Source organism: Micropterus salmoides, unplaced genomic scaffold (assembly GCF_014851395.1).
Source record: "Micropterus salmoides isolate LMB-PRFRI ecotype aquatic unplaced genomic scaffold, ASM1485139v1 Ms_hic_scaffold_3334, whole genome shotgun sequence".
In the NCBI taxonomy this organism is placed as follows: Eukaryota; Metazoa; Chordata; class Actinopteri; order Centrarchiformes; family Centrarchidae; genus Micropterus; species Micropterus salmoides.
In genome coordinates, this window is record NW_024042634.1 from 1 (window position 1) to 9,583 (window position 9,583).

The 9,583-nt window shown below is 43.1% G+C and overlaps 1 protein-coding gene across 1 annotated transcript; it reads right to left on the reverse strand.

The window, feature by feature from the left end:
* Positions 1-7,847: 7,847 nt before the first annotated feature.
* LOC119884276 (ephrin-B1-like) lies at positions 7,848-8,914 on the reverse strand (the record flags this gene model as incomplete). Its single annotated transcript, XM_038694732.1, is given in 1 exon segment — positions 7,848-8,914. A coding segment is annotated over 1 exon segment (118 nt), but the record flags the coding sequence as incomplete, so codon positions are not given.
* Positions 8,915-9,583: the final 669 nt, after the last annotated feature.

The window sequence follows — 9,583 nt, forward strand, 5'->3', positions numbered from 1 at the left end:
GCAGGAGCCCCACAGGCCTTTTCTTCCAACTCCTCTCACCAGCACAAGGGGGACCGGGATCATGCTGGGAGTTTGCTTAGAAAAGGCTGAGCCAAGACTTGGCAGAATGGGTTAACGAAGGCACGCATACACACAAACTCGAATACTTTTTTGGGTTGTCTGTCTTGCCTATGGGCATGGTGGGAAAAAAGGATGAAGGGGGGCGGGGGTCTAAAATAAATCAAACTTCCAGTTAACATCTGAAAATTTGGGACACACATTTACAGAGACACACACACACACACAGAGCACAAGAAAGGGACTGCTGAAACAAGATTACAGGAGAAATTTTGCTCCATGCCTGGGGAGCCTAATAGTGGTAAAGTCCTGTGGATTATACACTGTGCCATTTCCATGCTCTCCCTAATAGTCTCCATGTCCTGCCTCTGTATGCCATAGATGGATTATGATGCTTTATAATTAACATGGGGGAGGGGGGTTGTTACAGACCGCCCATCTGCCATGCTGACACACTTACAGGGTATCCCTTGGGAAAAGGGGGCTGCTACCACACTATTGCATTACTTTATCATTCTATCATTCTATTATCCTACCGCTCCATTCAATTACACTGTCACTCCATTAGTACTCATAACAGTGAACAAAGAGCTCCATGATGATCATTAATGATATGTTCAGAGCTGGTTGGGTATGGTCATGCTTCATCCAGTCTCTATTTGTAAAATATTACCTGTTAGAAAAGTAAAGCTCACTTTGGTTCCAATTAAGGAGCTCCAGGTAACAACAGTTCCCATAAGAAATGTAGGAATATATCATATTATATTATTATTATATTTATCTTGAGTGATATAAAATTATTTTTTGTAGAACGTGAAAGTTCATTATCGATCTTTGACAGAAGTTTGAAAAACATAAGAACATAAGAAAAAAAAGCTTGTAAAATTATTACTATACTACAATAGCTACTAAAAGAACTGTGAGTTAAGAATTGTTTTATTTGTCTAAGCTCCAGAAAAGGCTAGTAAAATTACTAGTAAAGCTGTAAGTAGACCTTGAGTGACCTTTTTTCATCTAATTTTTTATTTTTTATTTTGTAGATGTAGTGGAACTCACCGGTGAAAGTTCATAAAGTTGCTACTTAAGATAGTAAGTGGACTTTTTTCTAATATACTTTTTGTTATTTAGTAAATGAGTTTAAAAGTTTCAGAAAACATCCATAAAGTTTCTATTACTTTTTGTAGTTTTGTAGATGCGGTTAAAAGCTACGAAAAAGCTAGTAAAATTACTAATAAAGCTAGAAAGTGGACTTTTAGTTGTTTACTTTTTTTTGTAATTCCTTCTTCAGCACTGAAGAAATGAAGAAATAAATGTCTACACCTGCATCATAATTAAAAAAACTCAAAATTTCTGAAAAACCATCCCATTTTTATTTGTTAAGAAACATGCGCTCTGAGTCATTTCCCACCCATTTATAGCATTGTTTGTTGGGATCTCTCACCCCCTTCCCCAGAGTCCTGGCACATTAAATTCAAACCTCCCCATAAAAGTCTTTCGTGTGCCACAAACTGGGGGAAACCGATCCCTTGCTGCCTGTATGCCGGTGACAAACTTGTAGTGCAGCTGGCTGTTAAGTTTCCCTGCCCGCTGTTTGGGCCGGTCGTCTGATGAGGTCTGCCTCCACAGCACAGAGGGGTTCTCTGAGAAAGAGTAAAGTCTATGAGGTCAGTCCAGAGGAAGAGGTTACGAGTTCCCGAGTCGGAGCCGCAGAGGTAATGGTTTTAGAGATGGCTGTCACACAGATCCGTTCCACTGTCCAACACCGCCACTGATCTCCACCAATCCAAGTCTGCTTGCTTTTCAATCGCTCAACTTCTCTCTCCCTGTCCCCTTTTCTTCTTTTCTCCCTCTCTTTCCCCCTTGCACAGACACATGGAAGTAATCTGGGAGCTCTATGCTGGACTGAAAGGATGTGCGGTTGAGCCCAGGGCTGCGTTTCAACGCTCTACATTAGCTCCCTTTCCTCTCCTGTTTAATCCCCTTATTTTCAACTGCTCTTATGTAAAAGAACTAAGATGGCAAACAAAAGGCAGACTTTTCCCCACGTTTGCCCAACTTTTTCCCCCACTTCCTGTAACTCTGCATCCCCACATTTGATTCAGCTAAAGCACAGGCGAGGCGCGAGAAAGAAATCTTAAGGGAAACTTTCCAGCACCAGCGCCTGTGCCTCTGCTTGGCAGAGCTGGAGCTGATGGGAACTTCCTGGTTGCTGCCAGCCAGGCCTCCGTCTAATGAAGCTGGGCCGCTAACTGCCTGTAAGGCAGCCACTGTTCAGCCACTCCACACTCGTCCACCGCTCGGCCCTCAACACTTTCACAGGGGCACACTGGCACGCTTCTAACACTTCCTTAATGCTCCACTGTGGCTGGACAAAGAACAATGGCACACCGACATGCACTCTCAAGCACTCATTCATGTCCATAAGATTATACTTGTCCCTTTCATGAGATTTAGTGTCCTTCAATTGTAGCAATAAAATTAATAGAGTAAAAATTAACAAAAGTAAGAAATAATTTGCAATTTATTTTACAAATTAACTGCACTTGAAATTACTGCACCAGATAAGGACCGAATATCCAATGCTTGTGTTTGGCCCACTTACATCTTTGTTACAATTATGTAGCACAAAGTATCAACAGCTTTGTCATAGTTTTCTGTGACTCACAACAGACAGCCTAAGCCCATGTCTGTCACGCCTATGTGAGTCTGGTAACTCCAAATCCTGGTTCTCAAGATAAAGATAAACAGTATATGGTTTGTTCTAGGGATGCAACTACGTATTATTTTCATTACCGATTTACTTATCGATTTCTTTTTTAGTTTTGTGATTAGTAATTTAGTCTATAAAATTAAGAAAAACAACCACAACAAAATCTCAGAGCCAAAGATACTGAAATGTCTTTTTTTTGTCCAACAAACACTCCAAAACACAAAAAGGTATATGGTTAGTATATAGAACTTTACTATATTACTAATTATACAGAAACTACAAATATCTTACATCTAACAAGCTGGAAATAATATGGCAATATATAACATGAGACAATTTAAATGTGTTAGCTGTCATTGATTTCTCTATGCTTTTACTGTGGTGTCTATGTCTGGTTGTATTAATGATAATTGTTGCATCAATGTGTTGAAATATCTTGATCTGTCAGGTTTTTAATTCCCTTTAAAATCCCACAAATAAACCTCAGACATTCCTGTCTGGTTAGTTCAGCCATAAACTGTTTCTAAACTGGGTTTCTAGAAAATGTAATATACCACAACATATTGACATCTTGATAGAAGATTTTAGCAATATTATACCCCTGATCGATTATCAAAGTTGCTGCTGATTGTTTTTGATCAGCTAAGTTATTAATCTTACTAATCTTTTCAGCTCGTCTTCCAAGTGATTCATTGCATTCAGCTGTTGTGAATGAGTCCTTACAATATGTGTAACCAACTGTATCTCTGGGTCATGAGGACCAGTTGGGAACTCATACACACACGTTAAAAAAAATGCTACTTGTCCCAAAGCCGGGGAAGGAAAGTCATGTGCACCACTGCTTGAATATAAAGAAATTAACGCATCAATAACACACAAAAAACAGAATGATCAGTTTTCAGTGATGTGGCAACAAAACCACCAGCGGATAAAGTGAGTCCATCTGGAGAGAAACTGTGATGGAAAAATAGCTCCTTTTTTTTCCCCCTGAAATAACGCAAAGCGCTGCAACTCCTTTCTGAGCCCAGGTGCCTCACGTAGATAACCAAACGAAGAATCTGTCGTTACACACCGCTGAAACAACAGACATGTCGACACAGAAGTGCACAGACATAAAAGCAAACGCAGCTGTCCCCGTGAGACATAGGGTGCCTTTACAGCACTATGGGCCAGTTGCTTTCCAGAAGTATTTCTTATTGGTTGGCCCTCTCTGTTTCTCTCGGAGTGGGGCTCGAGCTCTAAGTCCTCTCTGTGTGTAATGAGATCTTTATCAGAGGGAAACACGATCAGAGTCTAAAGGGGGGAGAAGGGAGGGGCAGCAAGGAGAGAGAAGGTGTATATCTCAAGGGGTAAAGGGGGCAAGCAGCAGGGCGCAGGGCAGGGAAGGAACAAAAACAGCTCTCAGACCCTCTCACGGTGACCCACGGTGCAGCGAGCAGCAGAGGGGAGCGTTCACTGGACCCTTTGCAAGGAACCAAATCCTGTTTCCGGTCTATAGTCCCCTGAAGTTTCACCCAGCCCTTGTTCAACAGGTTGCGGCAGTTTCAAGTTTTGCTGTTGCAGTTTGTTTTTTTAACCTCCTGCTGAAAAAAAAACGAGATTTAAATGTCAGCTTAGCAAAGCTTTTCTGAAACATCACTTTGCAGGAGCCAAAGGTTTCCCAGCGTTCGAGAACAAACCTTTAAAACATTTGCTTTGATAACATCTGTCTCCAAAAACAAAAATATGGCAGGAGTTTGTGTTTTCCTAATTACCTTATTATCTTATCGGAATAAGCTAATTATGAAAACAAAACTTGAACTTTAATTAGGCCTTCTGTGCACCTATTCTACTAATAGCAAACGCATGTTGTTTTGCTAACAATAAACTTGCCAACTCATCATCTAAAGTTTATTTTTCTCATAACAAATTATAACACAAAATTGTTTTTCGGTTTCGGGGAGAAAAAACATGTTTGCTAAATATCACAGTGGTAATCAAATCCAGCTTAATCATTAAACTCACTGAACCTCCAAAGCACGCAAGCATATTATAAACCAAGCCAGTCAACTGTTAAACTATGAGCCAGGCAGCTGAGGTCAATGGACAACAAAATAGGATGAGTAAGTAAAGACCCACAGCAACAGAGGCTTTAGCTGACTTTTATCAACACAAACGCCTCTGTCTCTGTTGTGCTATTTTGCGCTATTTTGTGGGCTTCAAAACCGACACAGAGGCCAAAAAATGTCTGCAAACTGTTTCCAAGCCTCGCCGAAAATGCGAGGGGTTCAAAATCAGTGCAGCAGACTCCTGCCCAGCTTGTGGCTGTTTCCCCGCTGCATGTCCTCCGAGGTGTGTAAGTGCATTTTCCGTCTCTCTCCCATCATCTTGTTTGTCTCCTTCACTGCAAACTGGCCGCGGTGGCTACAGGTCATGAGGTAAATATTAGCTGAGGACGTGCGGGAACCACTCATAGCAACCTTGTCAGATTATCATTAAATTGGCAGCACTGAAGCAGTCCCTAGCACACTGTGAGTGTGTGTGTGTGTGTGTGTGTGTGTGTGTGTGTGTGTGTGTGTGTGTACACATATGTAGCATGACTGTACATTGATGTGCTAGCTTCAGCTAAACCGACGGGACGTGATCAGTCATAACAAAGTGACATTTTCTGGCGTAATCCCACTCAGCTAAATGAGAACTAATCCGATTTGCTCTGATCAAATGTTAGATGTTTTTTTACCGGCCGGGGACGTTGACACATCAAGCCTTCTTTTGCACGGCTGCACCCCCCTCTCCCCCCTCCCTACCCCTTGCCATTTCACTCATCCAGCCTCAAATTAAATATCAAAAAAGGTCTCAAACATCCTGCAGCAAAACCCAAACTCGGGGATGTTTCTTCTTCTTCTTCTTCTTCTTCTTCTTCTTCCCAGACGGCGCTACGGCGATGATGTATGTTGCCTGTTCAAGCACGCTGGGAGGAAATCAATTAAGCAAACCCCAGTTATTGATAATGTAGGCACAGGAGTGATAGCATCCTCACATGGAAATCCATAACAGCAGGAATGCTCGGAGGGACCCGCACATAAGCCTCTACACACACATAAAAAAAAAGAAAACACACACACACCATAGTGGCCCAAACCTGCTGGTTTCCTATACTTTGTCTCATAACTCATGGCCTGTAGGGAGGCGCCGGTATTGTTATATTTTGTGTGTATGGGGTACAGCGTGCAAGCAGAGAGGCAGATTAATTTATTAGCTGAGGCAGCAGTGCTCCCCAAAGTGAGAACAGGAAGTAATACATCGTAAATCTAGATAAGTCACCAGATAGTGTACTGTACATTTCTATAGGCCTCTCCCTCTCTGTTATCACTACGGAGCAATATAGGCCAAGACAGAGAGATGGAGTTTAAAACAACAAACAGTGAAGACAGATGCTGATTGCTGTACAAGTATTCCTTTTTTATTGCCTATCACACAGCGCTGCTGACTGATACATTTCAGAAGAAAAACAGGTTTGTCTTTTGTTATTGCAAAGCCTGCACACAGCAAGATAATTGTCTATTGTTTTCTAAGCGCAGAGGAGCATGGTAATTAGGTTGAGAGAACACTTTGCAGAGTGCATTATTGTTCCACTGTGAACTTTATGAAATATTCAGCCAGCACGGGGATTTTACAAGGAGCAGAGTAGAGGAACAGATGGAGAAATGATCTCCCAATTCCTAAACCAGCGTGGTAACCTTCTTAGACATTCCCTCCAGGTGACATCATCAATCAATAAATGCCCCCTTTTTTTTCATTTGACTGACACAAGATGTGGGTTTTTGTGCACGTGTGAAATATCTCTGTCTGCCTGTCTGATGACGCTAATTGTTCCACTACCTCTGCAGCCATAGTCAAATAAAAGCTGATGGGCCGTAGTCTTACCATTAGGACCAGGCCACACACACACACACACACATATCCACATACAGTCCAATGACCATGGCAGCAATATTCATACTCACTGACTGCACAACGAGCTCCTATGACATCTGACATTTGGGGGATAAATCATGGATTCACCTGAATGAGTAAGTTCTAGTTATAAGCTGGTCGAGCTACTCTCCATTTCCCTTCGGTGCTGTGAAGGTCAGCTCCTAGATTCCAACCACACAGAAATAAAGGAGAGGGTTTTTTTCCCTTCCTTTTTAGTTTATGTTCCCTTTATGTATGCTTTCCAACATCATGCAAATGTGGGAGTCAAGTCTAAGTGGGTGATAATTGTTACCAGAGCGTATTTTATTATCAGCAGTCTGGGCTCACTCTGCTTGTTTTGATGGGAATAATATGAATTTTGTCTGGCTTCAGCTGCTTGCTTTTGAGAAACTTGCCCTTGATTTGATGTGGAGAAATTAGGCTGGATCCAAGCCATGACAATTAAGGACAATTAAATTAATTTCAAGCATTTGGTGCTCTGGTATCTGAGACCATCTTATCACACTTTTTTGTGGGCAAACTAAAATTCAAAAGGGTGGAGAGTTGGACACAGTGTGGGCCCTCACAGAAGGCAAGCAGCCCATGCTCGGGGCTCCTGAGACCGGACTGAGAGGAGAAATGTCCTCGATCCAGTTAACTGGGCTACACCTTGACACACTTGGCATGCTTTCCTTGACTTTTCTCTTTCATTCACCACTCAGCTAATTACATCAATTCCAATACATTATAGGGAATAAGTGGACAAACTCTGAAACAGTCGTAATCTGCCCAAGCAGACTTTGCCCTCAGTGTGGTAATAAAAAGGGGCATGTAATATTGTCATAAATTACTATAATTACCCATCTATCATTGTGTTTTAAGTGAGGCCTACTGTAAATTGTACGAGCCTGTACCTACCGTGTTTCTCTGGTGTTGGGAAATCCCCCACCGAGAAACAAATCAACACAAAACTCTAGGGCGCAGGAATGTCAATTAAAACTAAACACGCTGTGTTCTTATTTGGATAATTGCTATACATTTAACAGAACATTTAACCCAGCTTGCCCACAATGGAAACTTTTCCAGTAATGTTAGTCGTTACGCACACACCCAGCGAGTTCCACAAATTCAAAATACGAGACTTACTTGAGATTCTGTGAGCTCCAAATTATAGTCTCCAGCGATTTGGCCGCAGGTAACGCCGACCTGCACATTAAAATTAAGATCCAGAGATAATACTTCCAACAACCTAGCCCCGCCATTCTGATAAATGTACAGACAGTGAGCCGATAACTCAGAGCGTCGAACAGTGCGCCTGGCAGCCTTTATCTGTGGTTCGCCCGGTGGGAAGGTGAGCTACGATCAGTCGGGAGCATGTGAGGTCGATATCAGATACATGTCCTTCTGTCCGACTTCTTAAAATCTGCTCCAGGCCCCCGTGTCCTTGGGTGAACTGTCCGCTGGACGTGCGAAGGAGCCCCGGTTCTTGTTAGGATCTGGTAGGAAAGCAGCCCCCGAGTGTCCTGGTTGACCTGTGGCTGAGACAAAAGCAGCCCTTCCTGACCTTCTTGCTCTGTAGGGACAACTCGGAGACACGATCTGGTGTGTGGTGAAACAGATCTAACCAATCACACAGGGTTTTTATTTTGGAGACACAGTTTTGGCGATGCGGCTGCAGATGAAGCGCTGCGCCGTGTCTTTGTCAAAGCTCCCCTGATGGTGTCTGTACCTGTCGCTGTATATAGCCTACAGATGACCACATTCATCCATCAGTCACAACTCCGCAGCACGCTGGGAATCCCGAGGTCCACTTCATTCCAGTGTTATCTTTCACTCACCCCCCTCCACCTGCTATTCTTCTTCGCAAAGGAATTGAGTTTCTATTGTAAATATCCCTCCCGGCTCTCAGCGCCGTTCCGCGTGCGTGTTGCGCTCCAGCAGAGTCGCCTCTAGTCCAACTCGGGCATGCTGCGTTGCCAGTGCGTAAATATATGTACGTCTCCCCCTTGTTTGTTACCGTTCAGGAACAAAAAAAGTGCAGAGTGGAGATTAGACCTGCTCAACAGCCTGCTCGGTGGCCCTAAATCCGCCCGCCAACATTTCCATGCCGGTAGCCTATATGATTTTTTTTTTTTTTTGTAACCGTGTAACGCACACTCTCCGCACTCCGCTGAGTGCAGCAGCTCGAGCTCAACTGTAACCCGAGCCGAGGAGAGCGCAGGGGGAACAGCCCACCGTGCGAGCTGCGGCCAATCACAGCGCTCTGTCCGAACTTGGAAGCAGGAAGCGAAGGCATTTATGGGGACGTGGATGGGTGGATGGTGGGTAGAGGGAGGTGGAATTGAGTCTGTTATTGGGTTGACCCCCACATCTCCACCCCCACCGCCTCGGCCCGAGAAATCGACCCAATTTGAAATGGACTTTGGAGTTGTTCGTCATACCGAAAGCTTTGGTGAGGAGAACGAGCGTGATAGGCTAAAACTTTGGCCCCTTAAGGCTAGAACCTGCTTGTCTCTGTAGATCCCGGACTAAACATTTAGGCCATGACATTCCTACATATAGGCCTATAAAACATCCCCCTTGGGGCATTATCATTATGTCTGTGGTAGGTAGGATAAGTGAATAGGCCTATGTCATTTTTTCTCTTTATAACTAGGCTATAATTTCAATGTAACAGCAACAATTACTAATACTATTATACATCTTTAGAATTTACTGTATGGGATTACAGTATTTGTTAGTTCGGTCCCTTCTGTTGTCCTCTTTGAAAGAAATCATGATTAATGGTCTCTTTGGATCTCTTTCTAGCTGTCCCCTTCTGGGATAATGAACTGCATGAGAATTTAGTCTCCAGTGTCAATAGACAATAGACGGTCGGTA